Source organism: Poecilia reticulata, linkage group LG21, assembly GCF_000633615.1.
Source record: "Poecilia reticulata strain Guanapo linkage group LG21, Guppy_female_1.0+MT, whole genome shotgun sequence".
Taxonomy (NCBI): domain Eukaryota; kingdom Metazoa; phylum Chordata; class Actinopteri; order Cyprinodontiformes; family Poeciliidae; genus Poecilia; species Poecilia reticulata.
Genome location: NC_024351.1, coordinates 25,524,172 through 25,547,239, shown reverse-complemented (window position 1 = coordinate 25,547,239; position 23,068 = coordinate 25,524,172). Strand labels below are relative to the sequence as shown.

At 40.1% G+C, this 23,068-nt stretch overlaps 1 protein-coding gene across 2 annotated transcripts in view; it reads right to left on the bottom strand.

The window, feature by feature from the left end:
* Window positions 1–1,351: 1,351 nt before the first annotated feature.
* Window positions 1,352–23,068, bottom strand: part of dse (dermatan sulfate epimerase) — a 55,209-nt gene continuing 33,492 nt past the window's right edge. For both annotated transcript variants that reach the window (XM_008398588.2, XM_008398589.2), the window contains 3 exons: window positions 12,097–12,336; window positions 8,703–8,910; window positions 1,352–3,373 (listed from right to left, as the gene is read on the bottom strand). In XM_008398588.2, the coding sequence (XP_008396810.1) occupies window positions 1,639–3,373; window positions 8,703–8,910; window positions 12,097–12,336 (2,183 nt within the window). In that variant the 3' untranslated portion in view covers window positions 1,352–1,638. The remainder of the gene's footprint in view (window positions 3,374–8,702; window positions 8,911–12,096; window positions 12,337–23,068) is intronic.

The window sequence follows — 23,068 nt, the reverse complement described above, 5'->3', positions numbered from 1 at the left end:
AAAAGTTTAATCTGAGTAAATGTAACATTTTAAAGGAAAAATATGTTGATTAAAATTTCACAGTGTCTATAAATCCCCAAAAAGTTGGGACAAGTAGCAATAAGTGGCTGGAAAAAGAAAATTGAACATATAACAAAGAGCTGGAAGACCAATTAACACTAATTAGGTCAATTGACAACATGATTGGGTATAAAAAGCTTCTTAGAGTGTCAATGTCTCTATGAAGCTGAGATGGTAAGAGGATCACCAATTCCACCATTGTTGTGCAGAAAGATAGTGCAGCAATACCAGAATGGTGGAACCCAGCGTAAAATAGCAAAGACTTTTAAGTTATCATCATCAACCGAGCAGAACATCATCAACAGATTCAGAGAATCTGGAACAATCGCTGTGCGTAAGGGTCAAGGCCGTAAAACTCTACTGATGCTCGTGATCTCCGGGCCCTKAAACGTCACTGCACCTCAAACAGGAACGTCACTGTCGAGGAAATAACAGCCTGGGCTCAGGAATACTTCCAGAAAGCATCCTCAGTGAACACAATCCATCTGCCGCTGCAGCTGAAACTCTACAGTACAAAGAGGAAGCCATTTCTAAGCTCCACCAGCTCAGCCGTTTGCACTGGACCAGGTGTCATTTAAAATGGAAAGACGCAAAATGGACGACTGTTCTGTGGTCAGATGAGTCACGATTTGAAGTTCCTTATTGACCCCTGGGACGCCATGTCATCCGGACCAGAGAGGACAAGGAAAACCCAAGTTGTTATCAACGCTCCATTCAGAAGCTGCATCACTGATGGTCTGGGGTTGCGTGAGAGCTGGTGTCCTGGGCAGCTTGCATGTCTGGAAAGGACCATTAATGCAGAGAACTATGTTCAGGTTCTAGAACAATATGCTCCCATCTAGACGTCATCGTCTCTTTCAGGGAAGACCCTGCATGTTTCAACAAGATGATGCCAGACCACATTCTGCAGCAATCACAGCATCATGGCTACGTAGGAGAAGGATCCGGGTGCTGAAATGTCCAGCCTGCAGTCCAGATCTTTCACCTATAGAGAACATTTGGCGCATCACAAAGAGGAAGGTGCCACAAAGAAGGCCAAAGACGATTGAACAGTTAGAGGGCTGTATTAGACATGAATGGAGAGCATTCCTATTTCTAAACCTGAGAATCTGGTCTCCTCTGTCCCCAGACGTCTGAGTGTGGCAAGAAGGAGGGGAGATGCCACACAGTGGTAAAAATGGCCTTGTCCCAACTTTTTTGGGATTTGTTGACGTCATGAAATTTTGAATCAACATATTTTTCCCTTAAAATGATATATTCTCTCAGTTTAAACTTTTGATCTGCAATCTATGTTCTATTACGAATAAAATATTGACATTTGCCATCTCCACATCATTGCATTCGGTTTTTATTCACAATTTTGGAACTTTTTTGGAACCCTATTTGTACATTTAGTGCTCTTTGTCCTTTTATGTCATTTTGGTTGCTTTCCTGGACAATTACAAATTAACGTTTTAAAAATCTTTTTTTAACTTTTCTAAACAGTGGCCTTAATGTTTTGCTATCAAATCTGGTACAAAGAGAAATGTGTTTTCAGTTCACCCTGAACAGACAGGACATCCTGTCATGTGGAGGGTGTCAGCACTGTGTGTGAGAACACGATGAGTAAAGGTACAGCAGGATGAAGCAGTCGATCAAAACAATGGTGTAAAAGCACCTCTGGGTGTGTAGGCTCCGCCCCCTCTGAAATCGAGTAAGCAGAACAGCCAGCAGTAGGAAGAAGGTAGTGGTGTTCATAAGCAAGAAAAGTCTAATGTAAGAGGGGTTACCAGAGACCCCCTCACTCCTTGCTGTGGCCACAATGTGAACCTCCTTAAACCTGCGGCCCCCCTTCCTGTTCCTGTGACCAGCTGGATAATCCACAAAGGCCCTTGAGTCTGCATCCCCTTCCTCTGGACTGTCCTCATATGTACGCTTTGATATCCTCTGTCTCTCATTCTTTTCGCTGACCTCAATTTGTGCAAAAATGTCAGGCAGATTCTCAGACAGCTTCTCTCCAAAGTTTAACCTCTTTCCCCCCTTACCCTTGTTCTGTTTCTTGGACATAGCAAACATCTTCTTAATGACCTCCTCTGTCTTCTTCTTGTCAGAGAATTGGAGGAGGCGCTCAGCAGTCCTACGGAAGCTGGCAGTGTTGAGGACTCTTCCCAGGATGTGTCTTTCCATCTGCTGGAAGACAGGCTTGACATGCTGGAGATTGTCCTCCATCACATTGGCATATTCTTCAACTTCCACAGGGAAGCTGTCTACAACAGCTGCTGCTCTCTCAAACACAATCTTTTTGTGGTCCAGCAGCACTATGGCGAACACATTCTTGCTGGTGACCTCCCCTGTCAGAAGGTAGATGGTGTAGGTATGGTCTTTGGTGGATAGGTAAATATCCACCTGCTGATCATGCTCACGTAAGCTGAAGCTCTGTACATCTAAGCCTGGTCCAAAGAAAATATAGGCCACCCTTGTGTGCGGGTACCTCAGTGGCATTGTTACATTCACATAATTGGAGCCATTATATGGATACCCTCGAGGGTAACTCCAGTAACCCACCATCCCTTTGTTACTGGAGTTTGTGTCATCCATCCAAAACATCTTATAGTTCTCCTTCCCATGTGTTACAAATGCTCCATGAACACCATCTACTTTCGTACTCTGAAATGGCAGCTCTGTGTTATGAAAGAAGGCACTCATGGCCCTGGTTGGGCTCCCTGGGTCCAGGTGGATGTGGTCAACCATGAGCAGGAGCTGTGGGTGAAGAAGCAGCAAGTTCCTCTGGAAGTTCCTGATTTTCAGTTCTGGGTTATAAGCCGAATGTCCTTCGCCACGAATGAAGACCATCCCCTCTCTCTTTATAGCAGCGTCCACTCTGCCCTGGGCATCGGCTGCAAGGCCCACCTTGTACTTTAACCACTTAGAGTCACAGGCTTCTGTTACTTGTCCAGCCCAAGGTTTAAAGCAGCCCCCAGATAGGGTTGAGCCAAACAATGCCACATTGTTTAACAAAGTGTACTTGGGTCCATACAGTGCCTCCGTGATGAACGGGACACCGTTGGGTGCAAAGGTGAAAGAGTTCTGATCTGGGTGCTCGTGACCAGCGTTGAAGTTCCTCCAGCCTTTGATCCACTCTTGGTACTTGTTATTGTGAACGATGTCAAAGATGGCACGTCCCCCTAGTTTCCCAGACTTGAAGGACAGAAAGGAGCTGTTGGTGCCAGAAGGCAAAGCACCGCCATACGTCACCACACCCCAGTCCTCAAAGTAGTGGAGCTGAGATGTTCCAAAATCTGCTGGGGGTTTGGGGATCAGGCCAGGGTCATACCTGCATCACAAAGACAAAGCAATAATCAGATGGGGAAAAGATTGTAAACCATACCAAAAAGACAACTTTAACCACTTTTAAAGTTTGAGTTGTTTGTAACTTGACATAAAACTGATCAGCGATAGTGATCAGCTTTATGTCAACTTAACCTCTTATGTTGCCAGTGGCGGAGCCAGACTTTTAAAGTTGGGGGGGCCAAGGGGGCGCCAGGACTACCTCTGGGGGGGCAAAATTATATATGTGTGCGCGCACACACACACACACACACACACACACACACACACACACACACACACACACACACACACACACACACACACACACACACACACACACACACATATATATATATAGATGACAGACTTTACTCAAAGAGTTCATCACAGAGGAAACTAAAATCAATCAATAAAAACATCCTTTCTGAATATCATCTCATGGACACTGAACTAAATGCGTCTTTCTGACCGGGAGCTGACAGCGTGTTGAAGAGTTATGGACACCTTGGTTAGGAAGCTCATTGCAAACCTTTAGTTGAAACGGCGCCTTTAACTCCAGTACAGAACAGAGAAAACTAAATAGAATCCGACGTAGAGCTGTCCATTTACAGTCTAAACAGAGGAGCTGGCAGTTCACTTTGAGGAAATACATTAAGGTACAGAAGTTAATTAGATCCATGTGCAGTGTACTGCACAACCAATGTGGATGCGGCTCCGCCGCTGCGAAGAATTAGACGTAACTCGCCCAGCAGTTTTAACAAATGGAGATGAAGATGTTACCCTCCGCACCCAGAAGGAGAGCGATGCTCAGAAGCAGCGCGGCAGACGAAACATCTGTCTGTTTTGGAGAAGCGAAACCATGCAAAAATAAATAAATAAATAAAATAAAATAAATCCTGGCAAAAACACACGCCCGAACTGCGGTTAAAAAAAAAAAAAGGAAAAATCTCTGAGTTCAATTGTTCGGTTTGGTTCAGGCAGATCCAACTGTCGATAAACTAGCGCAGGTTTCTCTGCAGATGCGACCAGGAAGAATTTGAGAAGCTGAGCGTTCAGACCCCAGCAGGTGAAGAGATGTAATTTAAGTGGAGTCACTTAATTTCATTTGTTATAAGTTATTGGAGCCACAGTCAGTGGTTTGTGTCACTACGGGGAAAAAGTTAAATGGATTTATCTGCTTTATGTGTGATGGGATCTGGATTCAATTGGGTGAATATTAACTAAACCGCATAAAAATGCGGCTAAATAGGTATGTTGATATGTTTTGACAGGTAATTTGACAGGTAAAAGTAGTTCTGGTTGGACCAGAATTATTTGCCTGATGGTGGTTCGGGCTTCTCATGAGTTTACATTTAATGAGTTTGCAGCACACAGAGAAAACTAAAGTGAATGTGTGATCAAGTTGTGTTGATCTACTTAGTGTAGTTTAAGTAGAGGAGTAGCAGCTGATTGTTGAGAGAGGAAAGAAATTAAAGTGCAGATTCGTTAGACGGAAACAAGCGCAGTGCGCTGGGCGATAAATGCTCCAGTTAATCACACATGAGATGACAAACGCCAAATATACAATATATAGTTACACTGCTTACGTTAATGGTGTTTTAAAAGCAAAACCAGTAAAAACTTAACCTAGTTAATATGTCAGATTCCCTCCTCACCTCGTCTTGATAAGAACAGAGAGCAGTTCGCTGGTTTCTGTCCAGACTGTGATCAGCTGACCACTTGGTGCTCAGACAGTTTAAGCTTTACGCACAGAGAACATCGTGGAGCTCATTATTAATCAGACTAAGAACAATATCWGTCAGAGAATCATCTCTGATCTGGACGCTTTAACGGACCAGAGGCTCTGGAGCGTCCAGCAGCTGATCCACTTCTGCTGGTTTTTCTCCCGCAGAGGGATCAGGAACCGATCAGAGTTCTGTCGTCTTCTAATCACGTCATTTTGTGAAATGTTACCTGATTTCAAAAACGTTCTAGCAGAGAAATAATAAATGTTTCGTTTGATGACTACAAATTGGAAATAAAATGATTTTTTCTTTGACGGTCAACTAAAAACCTCTAGCGCCACCTCTGCTCCAAACTAGAACATTGTCGGCCCCTCTTCGGTTTTTTTTCTTTTTGCAGAGGATCAGTAAATAACTTATTGGTGTTTTACCATCACCACCAGGTATGAAGGGCTTTAGCCTTTGAGTTGCACCACAGCGCAGCATAACTGAAACATCCAGGAGAAGAATATCAGCTTGTTTATATGGAGGCTGGTATAAATCTATTTATTTATGTCACATGGACTTATATAAAGTTTTATACATTTTCTTTTGATATATTTATTATTGTTTTCCTTCTTTACATATTAGGTTGGCTTAGAATGATTCCAAATAATGTACAGGAATGACCTGGTGCTGTTACATGTCAATCGTCTGGGGGGGCCACTAGGGGGGCCAATCAGATGACAGGGGGGCCACTGGCTCCCCCGGTCCCCCTCTGGCTCCGCCCCTGCCTGCTGCTAGCATGTGTTTTTCAAAATGAAAATTAGCGCTTTCTTTGAGAATTACCTCGAAGCAGCAAACAGAAAAGTGCTAAACTGCAACACCCAAATCTAACCAAAAAGTCCCAACTTAACAGAACTGAGTGAACTCTTGCTTATTGTGTCCTAAACCAAGTTTTAAGAATTATTATGCACGACTAACACATGAGAAGGGATTACAGAGAAATATAAAAAAATGTGTTTTGAGTATCTGAACACAGCAACTCAGAACATAATCCCTGTGCAGAGTCTCCATGTTTAAAGCATTGATGCCCTGATCCGCTGCACATCTAATATGCAGTTAATTTTAGCTTCCAGCAGGATCCTTTGTGGGAAGCTCCGGTGCCCACAACTCTCCGGTTTGCTTGACCAGAAGGTGGTGCCAGGCAAATCCCTCTCTGCAGCCTCTGCATGCTGTGACCTGAACCTCTGAAGGACACCTCCAGTCTCCAGCCTGGACCTGACTCTAACGCTGACCTCTGGGCCTTCAGCTTCCTTCAGCCGCAGAACTTGTTAGTGGCTTATAATTTACACACTTGGGATTAATGACAGATATGTATGGAAAACTTTGGAATTTTTTCCTTATTCTCAGATTTAGATAAAAACCTGAATCTACCTTTTTATTAAAAAAAAAAAAAGAGATTCTACACTAAAATCTAGTTTTCTGTAGTTTCAAATCATTGATCAATTTGATATTTGAGATTTTAGGCACTCATGAATTCCAAAACAACAAAACAATTCCATCATTTTACTTCTGGGTTTTCTGGAAACCTTGAAAGGGTTTCAGTAAAATAGCCAAACAAATTTCTGTTTGAGTTAAAATTCAGTTGATGAAATATCTCAACAACTTTTGGTTTTAGATTCACTTTGGCTTCAAGTCATTTTTACAGCATCATAAAATGTTAATGATATTTTCTAGGCAAAGATTGAAAAAATCATGTATTGCTTGTGCAGTTGGAACTCAAAGCTGCATTTTACACAGTGGATCGCACTGTTTTCAGCACTGCATGTTTGAGAAATATGATAACAATCATATTTCTCAATGACRAAGTTTGTTGTGTAAAGTTGTAACATAGCCACTATTTTTTTTTCTGAATAAATACATTGAAGAGTAAATGTATCATCTGTTTTGTAGAACAGTTGCTGTTATTCCATTGTTAAAATTATTCAGAATTTCCACTGTTTAAAACTGATTTTGGGCAGTTATCATGCTGGTTTTAGGTTTGGTTGAAATTAGTGAATAAAAAGGGGCGTGTGCATCGGCGGAGAGGGAGACACACACCGTCAGATCTGTGCAGCGGGAGACTTGACTTGATTGAATGTTTAAAACAAGTAAAAAAAATCAGCGAAAAGACATAAAACATCAATCAAAGTTCACCCCAGCGTCGCAGATCGTGCGTTTTAGAAACTGGATCGGAGCTTGCAGACAGGAAACGCCGCCCACTGCGAGGGGAAAGAAAGAGGCTCCCATTGAGATCTGGACTTTACTTTTCTTTGTGGGGATCTTTTTGTAGTACCAGTCTTTTTTCTCTTTTTTTGGGGGGTGGGGTTGACATTAATTGGAATAAATGGAGAAATATTTCCAGGACTTTGCTTTTTTTTTGAGGATATGGAACTCTTTTACAGACATTCTCATTAAAAAGGACATTGAATTTTTGGACATTTAATTATTTGGGGTTGTTTTACTGACATAAACTGGGTGATTTAAATCTAACCTAATATTATTTTTGAGACATTGTTGGTTACTGATCTATTTGTCAGAATAACTTTTTTGTTTGTGGTTTTTGTAACAAATCATTGTTGCTAAAAGTCAACAAATGTATTTATTTATTTTCTTATCAAATTAAATGGTGTAACATACACTCGAATCTTCACTCGAAGATAATGCCATCTTCAAGTGAAGATGGCATTATTTGCAGATAATTTATTCATTTTCAAAAAATCTTTTAAAACAAATTACCGTATTTTCCAGACTATAGAGCTCACCATACTATAAGCAGCACCTTCAAATTTTTTGGAAACAAACAAAAAACTGGAAAACCGCACCGGACTATAAGCCGCTGGTATCTCTGCTGCTCTCGGTTTTCCATAAGGACACAGCAGAGGGCAGTAGAGGGCGGCGTCCTAATAAATCTGCTGGATATATTAAGGACGCWGCCCTCCATCTTCAAGGCTGGTTTCGTTCAGACCAAGCTTACGTGCAGCGGCTCTATTTCCCTCCTGTAGTGCCAGATCGACAGCCCTCAACTTAAAAGCTGCAACATGAGTTTGAAAACATTTCTCTGTCGTGCCTGCTGCTAGCATGTCGTTGTTCTAAATGAAAATTAGCACTTTCTTCTTTGATTTACAATTTTGACTTCTAATGATTCACTTCCTGCTAAAGAGCCCCCTGGTGGTTGAAGAAAAGCCGCACTGGGCTATAAGCAGAATGGTTCAAAGCTTAGAAAAAAAGTAGCAGCTTATAGTCCGGAAAATACGGTAGGTGAAACTGGATCATTTCCACAGCCCCCCTGACGATCCATTCACGGTACACACCGTATTTGTACTTAATGGTGAAAGGAAAGATTCCACTTCTCCAAAGATGACAAAATGGTACACTTAAGTCCATCTGTTTGCTGATGCCTCATGAGGAGCTGGAAATGATTTAGTTGGAATGCTTTTATGCATTTTGGAATAAATGTGTATAGGCATTTATTCCAAACAGTAGTGCTCAGTTTCTAAAGCATGGGCATTATCTGTACTTGAAAGAGGAAAAGCATAGACATGCAAGGCACACTACCAGTAAACCCTAAAACAAAATTCAGCAGCTTACCAAATGAACTCCGTGTGCAGAGTGCACCATCGCTGGCCTTTTCCAGCCTGGCCCGGCCCTTCTGTAATCCTGTTTTGATTAATCAGATCTGCCAGCCAATTCCCACTGCCATTACGCAACACATAGCGATCCAAGAAGACCAGCTGGCTCTCTGGCCCGTAGAACCAGTTGTAGTTGGAATCTGCGATGGCCACAGTCCGCTGAAATCCTGATGGGAGGATAAAACGGAGACAGAACTTCAGGCACAACAAAAAGGCAAAATGAAAAAAAATCAATTTAAAAATCTCTTTAAACACAGTGATCTACAAAGGGCTCCTTAGAAAATACTGTCTGGTCACAAATGAGTTTGTTCACCCTATTCTGTACTTATTTATGTCATTTATGTCAGAAATACCATGGTTTCTGGTGCTGACAGGATTCTTTGAAACCAGTTATAATAACTACAGCATGTCATCAGAGTGAATCATTTGTCTGGGAAACAAGTAGGTCATGAAGTAGTTTGTGGACGAGGATTGAGACAGCGATCAGATATAAAGTGAAATAATGTGTTTAATGTAATTTCTCAAGGAACAAAATGCTAGAACAGGAGAGCAACAAGGACTGAACACAAACTCAGGTAGATGCAACCATGACAAAAAGACAATGACCAGGATCCAGGAGGAAAACAAAGAACAGGTGAGGTTAAATAACACAGGGGATAATCAGGAAAACGACAGACATCCTGAAACAATAAGGGGCTAGCACAAGGACTACATTAACTAATAAATACAAAAACCCACATCCTCACACAGCATGAACGCAATAAGCAACAGAGAAAGTAGAAGAAATACGCATTTTACCAGAAATCTATTTCTCCACAGTATTGTTTTTATGTCATGCGTCCGTTTAAGAGCTAAGTACTTCACTTTACTGCAGCCTTTCAATTGCAGTTACTAGGGGAATTCCTGGGCTTCATATTTTCAGAATTGCTGAGACATGCCAGACTCTGCCTACCTTCTCCATATCGCCTGACTTCTTTGTGCCTGATAAAATAATGTTTTCCTGCTAGCTGAGCATTATTGGTGATTTGTAATGTCATATTTATTATAATTTTTATGCGCTAAGTTGACTGTAATGCAGTAAACCTCTGTTTGGTGGGTACTGTGAGTTAAAATGACTGTTTGCTAGTCATAATAGGAAAGTTAATCATGTTAAGTGAAATATTTAATTTTCATCAAGGGCTGCTCATTATTTTATAGAGTTATATCTTTGTTATAAAGAATAATAAACTTTGTTTTAAAATGAAGTCCATTACAGTTGCTAGGGGAATTCCTGGGAAATTCCCAGGCTTGAGAATTTCAGACCTGCTGCAGAGTTCAAAAATGCCTGATAATATGTTTTCCTGCTAGTGCATTATTATGAACAGAAGTCAGCAAGAGAAACATTGATGAGGTGCATGTTTGCTTGTGGAGGAAGAGCGTGAGACTGCTGGGTCATCTGTGGACGACAGTAATCCCAGTCAGATTACTGCTGGGATGACCCAGTCAGATCTTTTTCATCTATTTTTTGTATGAACCAGAAACACACACACAATAAAGCTCTACATGATTTTTTTTTTGCTGGTAAGGTCCCTGAAAATTTTGTTTAATAAATTCTATTCTTTGGTTACATTAACATGTCATAATGTAACATGTCAAGTTGCCTTTAAACTCAACATGAGTGCTAAACACGCAATGGAGACGTTGATGCTGTGCAGATGTGTGTTAGAAAACTATGGAACTAAAACGGTCTCATAATTCACAAATGTACAGAACAAGATTCACACTTGCATTTTTGATGAAAACACAAATATCTCTTGATTTACAAGCTGCTTCTGGCCTTGAGTTGTGTTGCATTTGTGTGTGAACTTTGAGACTCCCTGACATCTCCATCCACAAATGTCTTTTTTTAAATAAATTGTCTATCTGATTGGATGATCACCAACCAATCAGATAGCTTCTTTGTTTCAGCCAATCATATGAGCGGACCCCCACTTTGGGGTAACCTATGTTTCAGCCAATCACATTAACCCATTCCAACAGCGCTGTAGCCATGTCGAAGCACAGACAGTTTAGACCTCAGCCTGGCTTCTGGCAGCAACAAAAGAGTGGTAATATCTGTCTTAACACATCTAGCTGTTTATCCCCATGTTATGATTATTAATTTTAAGAGATGTTATTGTGCAAGTTAGCGATATAAGTGAGTAAGCTCTTCTACCAAGTACTTCTGTGAGCTAATAGCATCTCATCCTGCGCATTAGACAATTATATCTCCAAAGAACACTATAATTTGAGTAGCTTTTTGTACTTACGTGAATAGTTGACTCCACTGAACTTTTTTCTTTTGAGTAAAACTATTGCAACTCTAGAGAATATTGATTTTGCATTTAAAGAAATTGTTTATGCAAATTTGAGCATAATTACTCAACATTTAACATGTCACTGTTTACATCCTTATTTATTTTCTACTAATAAACGTGGTTATTTTATTTGAAAAGTCACAGAAAGTGACTGTTTATGTATACATATTAAAGTAAAAGCTTGTTTACTCTGAAAGAGTGTGACTTGCAAGTGGAAAAGCACCTTCAGGGTTCATTCACGCCGTATGTCTATTATACCTGGTTTAGCCGCTTTAAGCAAACCCCAGTTCGTTTGCCTAGAAAGTTCAGTTTGTTTGAGGATGTGTGAATGCAAAATCAAACTCTGATCCGGACCAAACCGTGTCCACCTAAAAAGCTAGGTCTCAGTTTGGTTGAAGTGAACTCTTGTGCAGTTCAAATGCAAATGTGAATCAGACCAGGAGCAGACTAGAGACCCCTGCACAAAGCAGTCCACCAGCTCTTTGTGCTCACCGTCTCTGACTGCATAGAATTTCTGCAGATGACAGAACGTTTACACAAAGTCTAACACATGCAGAGTGAAAAGGAATTGAGAGAGTACAGGTCCCTGTGGTGCTCCTGTGATACTGACAACCTCATTAGATGTTCTAGTCTTTAAGGAATGGCTTAGGTCAAATGATATCTATATGCTAAAATGGCTCAACCAAAGCCCAGACATAAATCCAATTCAGAATCTTTGGCAAGAGAGTTTCTTCAACCAATCACAATGAACTGTTTTGTAAAGAGGATTGAGCAAAATGTCAATGTGTCCATGTGAATGCTGGTGGAGAAATGCCACAAATGAGTTGTTGTTACAGCACTAAAAGAGATACATCCACATATTTCTGTTACCAAATATATATAAATACATATATAAAACTATACCCTACATTTTGTTGGTTTGTTACATGAAATTTTCACTGACATTGTAGAAGCATGAAAACTTTTCTTTTGTTACAAATTAAATTCTAAAATTATTTAAGATTTTCACCCAGTTACCTGGTAGGATGGTCCTGTAGAGGAAGGCAAAGTGCTTCAGTAGCCAAGGATGGCTGAAGTGGCCGATGGCAAAGTGGCGCTGAACCAGAAACATGTACTGGAATAGGGAACGGGTGGTGTAGGTCCCATAGGCCACACCCTCATAAAGTGAACCATCTGTCACTTCCTGCAGAAGGACCATAGACTTCTCCATGATGGACAGAACTTGCTTTGTCCACAGGTAGGCTTCCTGAAGGTAACCTAGAACGCATTACAACAGGATGTCTGAGTTTCAACAGTAGTTATAGTGACAGTTCTTCAATCAGATCAGATTGTTATTGACTATTAAACAACTAGCATTCAGCGAAGCTAGTTGGTTAGGAGTGGTTACTCCTAACCACAGTTCTGTTTCAGCTGTGAGGGTGAAACAGAGCTACTCTGACAACTCTGTCGTTTTTCTAGGTTTCAGAGATATTTATTGTTGGGGGGCAGAGGGGCTGCTAGGATTAGGTCCCTGGCTGGGCCATTCTCTCTCCACTGCATGCTACTCATGTTACATTTTCTGCCAGCTGTAACTGTGCAACTTTAACTACCTAGAGTTTGTTCCAAAATTAAGTTAGTCTTTCATAAATTTCCAGTCTAATAATCACATTTGTTTTAACCTTCAGGCTCTTTCTCAACTTTCATATCTTATTGAATCAATCTATAGATAAACTCCAAAATAAAAATTTAAACCTTTTCCTGGACATCATCTGTGGAAAATATTTCCTAACATCCACATGGGGCCACAAACAGCTTTAAACAGAAACCCAAAACCTGTAATTTGATCTAGTTTTTCATTGAACCATAGCCAAAGAAACTAATCTGTGTTATAACTGGTTGTACTACTTGTGAGTTTTACTTTTTTCAACCAAGTCTGAAGTTTATAGGTATTCACTTTTACTGTATATAATTGGTTTATTTATGGTATTATTTTTTTCTTCATAAAATACAAAGTCTGGACCTCCGGTTTGAACGTCACCGTGATGGCCACGCTGTGAACGGGCTCCCGAGAGAACCTAAGAAATTGAAAACCCAACCCCACTTAAACGACGAAAACATAGAGGTGGAAAAGAACAGGGGTGAGCAAAATACTTCAGAACCGATGCTTTGTAGCRCCATTAAACGGTTGTTGAAAGTCGAGAAAATATGGCTAGCACTTCAGCTAATGCTAACCGCTATTCATCTCGAACCTCTGCTTTGAAAAACTACCGCAGGACTTTTTGACTTGAACTAAGCAACCAAGAGTGGTACTATGGCTGAATGGGAGACGGTATTGCAGGAATTAAGAGGCTTCYGACAGGAAAATAATGCGCATTTGGGGGAAATCAAAGAAGAAATTCGAAAAATGAACACCAGACTAGATGAGGCTRAGGAYCGGRTTGAAAAAGCGGAGGAGAGGATTTTAACCACGGAGGACGCCGTCACTGAAATAATAAAGCTACAGATAAAGCTGGAGGATAAACTAATGGACCTAGAAAGCCGCACACGAAGAGAGAACATACGCATTTATGGCGAACCCCAGGCGGCAGAACGGGACTCGGCATCAATGGGTGACTTTGTGGAGAAGTTGCTCAGTGAGGGTTTGGCGCTGTCCCAAGACGAGCTCGACATGCACATCGAACGGGCTCATCGCTCTCTAGGCCCTCCGCCCCCAAGCGACGCTCCCCGCGATCTATTATTGTAAAATTCCTCAGTTCAAATTTGATTCTTCTAGTGGGAAAGGCGATGGACRAAATATTGGTAAGAGGATGAGACGCCTCATGGGCGATTTAGGATTAGTTGATGTATGGCGAGAACATCACGCAACTAAGAGAGAATACACCCACTTCTCACACCCACATAACTTATATTCTAGGTTAGATTACATTCTTACGTTTAAGAATGACTTGTTTAAAATTAAAACCTGTGAAATCGGTCCATGTACAATTTCTGATCATAATCCAGTTTATGCTGATATTTGTCTGAACAGAAAAAATAGATCTACAGTATGGAGGATGAACACAAATATTTTAAACTACCCAAACATTAAAGAGAATTTAAAAAAAGAGAGAATTATTTAGCTCAAAATGATAATTCGGAGGTGTCACCAGGAATACTATGGGATGCAATGAAGGCAGTGATTAGAGGGAAAATAATTAGTATATCTTCCCACTTAAAAAAAGAAAACATGCAAAAACGTAAACACCTGGAAGACAAATWGTTAAAATTGCAACATCAACATTCCGTGACTTTGAACGACAGCATTAAATCTGACATGGTCACATTTAAAAAAGAATTAGATGACCTAAACATGATTGAAGTACAGAAAAAAATCAGTTTTAACAAGCAGCAGGACTGTGATGTAGGGGGGAAATCACTAAAACTTCTTTCATATAAACACAGCAAGCAGAGAGGAGTAGACACAAAATAAGAAATCCTTTAAATGGTCAAATAGAAACCGAAAATTCAACAATGTTTTCAGAATTATTACAGAAAACTTTACTSCCAAACCCATGTAGATAATAATCAAGATGTCAATACCTTTCTGTCTAAACTAGAGCTACCAACAGTGACGGAGGAACAAAATAAATTGTTAGTATCCACAATAACCARAGAAGAAATTCACTCGGCAATTAAGAGACTAAAAGGGGTAAAAATGGCAGATGGATTTGGCCCAGAATGGTATAAAATAATCAGGATCATTTGATTCCCACCTTGCAGAAAACATTTAATTGGGCAATGGAGGAAAAAATTGTACCCCCCTCATGGAARGAAGCAATAATCTCTATAATTAAGAAAGAAGGAAAAGACAACCTAGATTGTAGCAACTATCGCCCAATCAGTGTATTAAATATTGATTATAAGTTGTTCACTTCCATCATCTCTAAGAGACTTGAAACTATCCTACCAGGGCTAATACATAATGATCAAACAGGTTTTATTAAACATCGACAAACTCAAGATAACATTAGGAAAGTTTTACATATAATGAATCAGGTTCATACAGAAAATAGAGACTTGTAAAAATGTGAACGTAATCAGTATAATTATATAATTGTATTGTAACGTGCTTTCTCAATAAAAATGTTAATATAAAAAAAAATACAAAGTTTGATGCATTTTATTTATTGTATTAGTACGTCGGACCACATTTTCAAATCCAGTAGTCAGACTACAGTTGCTTATCAAAATCTCTTTGCATTACTATTTTCTTTTGTAAAATCATTTAATTTCCTCTTGGGGAGTCGTTTCTATGTGACAGTATCAGCAGCGACAGAAATGTAAACAATGGAGGGACGAGGAAGATGCGCATTTTGTTTCGGTCGCCAAGTCCGATTATTATATTTGGGCTTGTTTTTTTTTTTGTTTTTTTTCTAAAGTCGCTTGCAAATTTTATGTATGAATGGATGCACTTTTGGGCTCGTTTTTAAACACGAAGTTTTTATTTGTGCTTGAAAATAAGCAGACATAACATAAATCCCAGAATTTGTCTGTCATTAAGGTACTTTTAGTCAGGCTCTCCTGGTCCATCATKTCCCGGATGACTCGTCCCACTGTGTCTTTGTTAACGTCAAGTTAATATATTACATGTGAATAACATCGAGCTTTGCGTTGAGCTCCAGAAAACTGCGAACATCAAGACCAATATGAACAGCGTAATAAACGTGAAAACAGCCACGAATGAACGTGTTCGTAAAGTTGTGCAACTAAACGCCATTATAATTATTAATAGTAAGAAAAGTGTCACAAATCTGTGCAGCAGATTGTGGTATTCAATATCGGTCTTGGTCTTGAGACCATTTTTTGATGGTCTCGGTCTCGGGCGCTGAGGACTCTGCATTTTATTTCAAGACCAGTCGAGACCGCAACTGTGAAAACATCACTGAACATGCAGCAAACTGTCCAGTTTATTTGTTAACATCTTTGTCTTCAGTGGATGCAAAACGCACCGATAAAAGTCCAACCAATAACGTGACTTGCCAATTACTGTACGTGTTTATGTTTCTCCCCCCCCCCATTCAGTTGCACACGGCGCTCCAGGACATGCGCAGTGGTTTCCTCTCAGCAGCAGAAGATCTGTCTAACCGTCAGCACTAGAATAACGCTGCATAAATCATAAGAAATCTGATGGCCACAGCTAACTCAGCATCGCTTCGCTTTCACAGACGGTGGGGACAACGTCAAACTTTTTTTGTCACTTAGAAAAGTAACTCAAAGAAGGTAAGCTCCATTGACATGATGCTAGCAAAGCTAGCTGAACAGAGACACATAAGCATTTGTGATGGGAAAAAGTCACTCACTGGCTGAATTATTGTGCGGAGATGTTGACTGACTTGTCGCATAGTATATGGGACAACACTGTGTCCAAATGTCTGCAATATAGTGATGGGATATTCAGAAACAGTCTATTCTTCTCCACGGCTCTTATTAGATAGGACTTGAGTGTCACTGACAGCTGTTATTATCAGATTACCATACACTGTCAGAATAGCATGCAGTGAGTACCATGCCTGTGCATTAAGAAGTCCGACTGTCAGAGGAGTTGTCAGTTCACCATACGCAACAAGTTATGACGAAAATAAGTCATTAAATTGTTTTCAATAACTATATAGTTGTCATGTGTTGTCATGGTTTCAAAGTGTCTTTAAAGCAGGGTCTGGCTGCAGCTGGAGTCAGCTACAACACACGCCCATGTAAAACTCACTTAACCGCTAAGTCAGGATGCCATACAACTGTTAATAACAAAGTGTATGATGATCTACGTCATGATTCTATGTTGCTGATTAAATGAAATCTTATGGTAATGACGTGTCTGACAGATATAGCCGTTGTTCTGTCAGATAGCCATACGCTGTCAGGATAGCAYACATGCAGTGAGTATGCCAGCGCATGCGCATTAAGAAGTCCGACCGTCAGTGGAGTTGTCAGTTCAGCATACACAACAAGTTATGACGAAAATAAGTCATTAAATTGTTTATAATATGACATCATATGATAACTAGTGTTGAGGAAGATTTTCTAAATTAGTTAATTTTGGAAATATCTGGCTCTATCTTCCTCTTTGGCTCCCAGGTCCTCCCGGCAGGCCGCGTGTAGCCAGAGAAAAACAACAATGAGTGTTGACGTCACAGAATTGCAGAGTTTAATCCAATAGAAGACAACGTATGAAATTATAACAGAATCTGCAGAACAACAGAGGCATACATTCATTTACCTGATACAAATGGAAAGAAGAAGAGGGAAAGAAAGAAAGAAAAGCAAAGACGTACAAAGACGTCTTTGGAGAATTGCAAGAGCAAATCTAATCTGTTRCTTCTGCGTAGAAAGTTTTATAGTAAAGGCGTATCATTATCTTTAATTTATTCAAATAAAGCATATATTTTCTCATCCAACCAGGTCCTGTCTCTGACCCTTTTTAAAGTTAGAAACTCCCTGCAATTTGTTCACAAGATCAAACACCAGTTGTCACCATTAACTAAATAAAGTGGAAGCAGACTCTCCTGATCTCCTGTTATTCCATGGCCTTCACAGATCAGTGTGAAAAGTTAGAACTTTTCCTGATGTATTTTCCCACACAGACAAACTGCAGATCAAAGATCTTGGTAAACAATCTGCTTTAACTACAGGTAAAATGAAGGTCAATAGGCCAGAATAAGTTCTAAATTTTAAAACTATAATAACTATAATTAGGCTATTTCAAAACATGTTAAGTTTTAAAATTTGCTTATTTACATTTATTTTCTTAACACTAGATACTGTAGATATACATGCGTTGTTGTGGTTTCAAAGTGTATTTAAAGCAGGGTCTAGCTGCAGCTGCAGTCAACTACATCACACGCCTGTGTAAAACTCATTAACGTACTTAACCGCTAAGTCAGGATGCCATAYAACTGTTAATAACAAAGTGTATGATGATCTACGTCATGATTCTATGTTGCTGATTAAATGAAATTATATGGTAATGACAGCGTATGCATGTCTGAGCTAAGCGTGGGACTATCTGACAACGTATGCTGATCTGACAGAACACCATGAGTTCGTGCTAAGCGTATGGCGATCTGACCTGACAGAACACCCGTTCTTTGTTCTTGCAATGCTCTGTGTACACTGCATCATTATTTTATTTAATTATGTACGTTGATATTTAAATTAACGAATAACTAAAACACAAGAACGAAAGAGCACGCACAGAATGCACATTGTTCTTTGATTGTTTTTGTTCAAAGTGGCAGCTGTAATGTCTGCCATGGTGTCAGACTGCCTGGCTTCATGTACTGGGAGAGAGAGAGAGAACAGTCACGATGAGCGCCTTCTGTTTGATTACTTCTTGCTTGTTGTGTTCATAGTTGAGTGTTATTTACCGTCAGGGCATTGCCTCATTTGCTATGTTTCATGGTGCAGACAGTGGTGGTTTCTTACATGAGCAATATGGGCAAACGCCCAGGGCGTTATCTTTTTAGGAACGGCACGAGACCATCACACATTTTAGCTGGAATATTTAATATTTGTAAAATGTATTAAGTATTTAATATCTAGGTGTTTTTATGGGAATATGGATCTTTCAGATCATTTCGAGAAGCAATTTTGATCATATTTTACATTTTATTGTATCATGTAGCGCGGGGCGCTGGTCTTGGTCTTGACTTGATCTCAACTTCCCTCGGTCTTGGTCTTGTCTTGGTCTCGATACACTCTGGTCTTGGTCTTGGGTTAGGTGGTCTTGAACACAACACTGGCTATCACTCAACACTAAAACATGCAAGGGAAACATTCTTTGCAGATATAAGCAAAAACATCAAGAATGCTCAAGCTTTATTTGCAACAGTTGACAGGCTCACAAACCTACCAGTGACATTACCACCTGAATTTCAAACTAATGCAGCCTCCAACCGATTTGCCAACTTTTTTGAAGGGAAATGTGAAAGAAATCAGAAGCTTAATCTGCACACCAGCACTAACTCCAGTACCAATGCTATACCCAAACATAATAAATGCAGGCAAAATGACCCAATTTCAATTATAAAACCATCCATCCACTAAGATGGATGGTCCCACTAAGGGACACCCTTGTCCCTCAGTGGGGTCAGGAGGGTTGCTGCTGTCTCTCCAGCTAACGTTCCGGGCAAGAGGCGGGGTCACCCTGGACAGGTCACCAGTCTGTCGCAGGGCAACGCAGAGACACACAGGACAAATAACCATGCACACRCACACCTAGGGGCAATTTAGAGAGACCAATTAACCCGACAGTCATGTTTGTGGACTGTGGGAGGAAACCGGAGTACCTGGAGAAAACCCACCATGCACAGGGAGAACATGCAGAAAGACCCCAGGTCAGGAATCGAACCCAGAACCTTCTTGCTGCAAGGCAACAGCTCTACCAACTGCGCCACTGTGCAGAAAATTATAAAACCTTAGTATAAATTATACAATTAAATTAAACTCAAGTTCCTGCTGTCTGGATGTCCTACCCACACCTTTCTGATCTGATTCAAATAGTAAAATCATCCTCTTCATCAGATGTTTTCCCTCAGGCTTTAAAAACAGAAGTTATCAAACCACTGATAAAAATGAAAAATCTGGACAAATCAGTGCTTCAGAATTACAAGCCAATCTCCAACCACCTATTCATCAGCAAAATTGCTGAAAAAGCTGTTTCAACAGTTAAATAGCTTCCTAACTATAACCAACCACTTTGACTCCTTTCAGTCTGGTTTCCGGTCTCACCACAGCACGGAGACGGCCCTTGTATTCATATAAATACAGACTGTGGGAGAACCACAGTGCTGGTTCTGTTGGACCTCAGTGCAGCTTTTGACAGTGTTGATCATGACATTTTACTGAATCGACTGGAGAGTTGGGTCGGACGCTCCGGTCCAGTGCTCAACAGGTTTGAATCTTACATAAAGAACAGGGATTTCTTTGTTTTTAGAACAAAGGGAACTTTGTAAGTAACTTCTCAATGAAGCGAACAAAAGTCACATGTGGGGTACCCCAAGGCTCAATCCCAGGACCCCTCTTATTCAATATCTACATTCTCCCCTTAGCTCAGGTTATAACAAGAAATCAGGTTAGCTACGCGGATGATACACAGCTCTACATCACAATGTCACCAGGTGACTCTGAACCCATCCAATCACTGAATAGATGCTTAGAACAGATAAATTTGTGGATGTGCCAAAACTTTCTCCAGCTGAACAGAAACAAAACTGAAGTTACTATCTTCAGACCTAAAGAGAAACAATCTAGAGTCAATGCACAGCTTCAGTTATTACAACTGAAAACTAGCAATCAGCCCGAAACCTGGGAGTAGTGATGGACTCTGACCTGAACTTTCAGAGTCACATAAAGACAGTTAAGACTGCTCTCGTTCTCACTAAAACCAGGAAGATGGAGCACATAACACCAGTTTTAAAGTCACTACAATGGCTCCCTGTAGCTCAGAGAATAGACTTTAAAATACTGTTGTTAGTTTTCAAATCTCCTTTTTATGATGTAAAGCACTTTTAGCACCACAATACATTAAAGATCTGGTCCTGTTGTACCAACCTTCCAGACCTCTCTGGTCTCTGGTCTTGGTTCTGGCCTGCTTTGCATTCCCAGAACTAGAACCAAACATGGAGAAGCATCATTCAGCTTCTATGCACCACAAATCTGGAACAAACTTCCAGAAAACTGCAAACAGTTGAAACACGGATTTAAAGTCTCTTTAAATCTAGACTAAAAACACAGTTCTTTAGAGTTGCTTTTGAAACCTAATCATGAAACAATCAATAATCTGATGTGCAAAATGTAATGTTGACTGTGTGACATTGTATTTTTGTGTTTTTATGATGTAAAGCACTTTGAAATGCCTTGTTGCTGAAAGGTGCTATACAAGTAAAATTCGATCGATTGATTGATTTGCTGAATTTACCAATTCACCACATAGCCTTTGCTGATTCAGTGGAACAAGTACGTGACCAGATAACATTGAAACACACACCTTTCAGCTTACAGGTTTCTTAATGGAGTTAAAGTGGACTGAAGGTGGTGAAGCTGATTTGGTGGATTTAAACAGCTGAAACTTCACATAGAAACACATGCATTCTTCAGCTAAACCAAACTGAACTAAACTTAACCATGAGAAATTGTAGACAGTTAAAATCTGTAAACTTAACATTCCATCCTGCTGTCATGAACATTTTCAATCCGAGTTGTTTTAAATTAAAAAAGATCATCTAAACATACTTAGTTACTGTAATCCAGCTGTATTTTGACCAAAGCATCACAGATATTTTGTAAGTCCTTACTAACCTGGGCCATCATGTGACAAAGCGAGAAAACATCTTTTTTAAAATTAACCACAACATTTTGGTATTTCAGACAGAAAGTGAAAACAAACAACAAAAAGTGTTTATAGAGATGCCATGCACAACAAGATATTACTGCCAAATCCAATTTCTCCCCATCCATCCATCTTTTCAATAATCTTATTACTGTGACATAAGTTTTCATGTCAACGAGAGATAGGGTTTCCCAATCCTTTTTGTGATGTCATAGGAAGGCAAGAAGGTAGGGTTATCTGTCTAAGATAGAGCTGGGAAAAAGTATTTTCTATAAGTCACTCATAGATTGATTCTTCTTTCACTTCCTACATCCTCTCACACCCAGTGTGACATTAGCTCTGATTCTTATATGAATAATTCATGTCTACTCCAGGCATAAAGGCTGGAATGATTTTAAATGACCTTAAAAATACTTTAGTAAACAATAATGATTGGTGTAGCGGTTTGCCACTTCAAATTAGCAATGGGAGTTGCTGTAGGTGAGGAAAGAGGAAAGATTCAGCTTTAAAATACCTGAAGGAGTTTATGATGTTGAATAAAACAGAAAGTGTCCCTCTTTCACATATTTCCAATCTTCCAGCTGAGGCTACAGTAGGCCTCCCTCTCTGTGCTGCTCTGCACTATGTATGCTGCCTTTCTTCTTACAGCGTTTACTATAAGAACAAGTTAGCCCACAAACGCTCCGACCACAGCTCACTCAGGATTCCAGAGAAGTTGGTGGGATTGAAACACACACCTTTCAGCAGGCTGGTCTTCCCCATGGATTTTTCCTGATTTGGGGACCGCTGACCAGGACAGAGCAGGTATTTACCCCCAAATATGAAATGTAGTTTGGACACACAAATAGCGCATTGATACCAACACAGCATCATTGCTCATACAGGGAATCCACTGCAGTATCCTGTCACTATGCAGCAATTTTAAAACAGTACATACGGTACATTTCAGAATTGCACCGTTTAGGGTGGGAGCACATTGGAGTAGCTCTATTTTAATTAAGATTAAATAAGGGAATATTTGCTTTTCTTGGATAACTGTTCCATCTTGTTTTGGACGCTGTTTAACTTGACTGACTTTTGGCAATATTTTTCATACTTTGCTATTTTGTTATGCATAACCATAGCAACAGGGTAGTTTAAATTTAGTTCAATTTAAAAGTACTTTATTGATCTATGAGGAAAATTAAATATTGTAATTCATATTAATTCAAATTCTTCAAAGAGTTATTGCTGGCGGGAAAGACCTTTTTAGCTATCTTTATCACAGTGAATTTGAAGAAGTCTCCGACTGAAAGCACCTGTGACTATAGACACCAGACATTCTCATGAATATCTGGTGTCATGCAGAGGCTGATCAGGGTTGTCCATAATTTTCTTGCTTTTATGAAGAAGAATTCTTCTTTGTCTCATCATCTCCAGAGGTTCTACAGTTGTCCAAAAAACAGAACCAGCTGTCTATATTAGGTTGACATATATATATTTTAAAAATTCCCTTCTCACCCTCCGCGGGTGGTCTGTTTCATCCTCTGAGCTCAGGTCCTCTACCAGAGGCCTGGGAGCTTGAGGGTTCTCCTCCAGTATCTTGGCTGTGCCTAGAACTGCACATTTCTGGACTGAGATGTCTGATGTTGTTCCTGGGATCTGTTT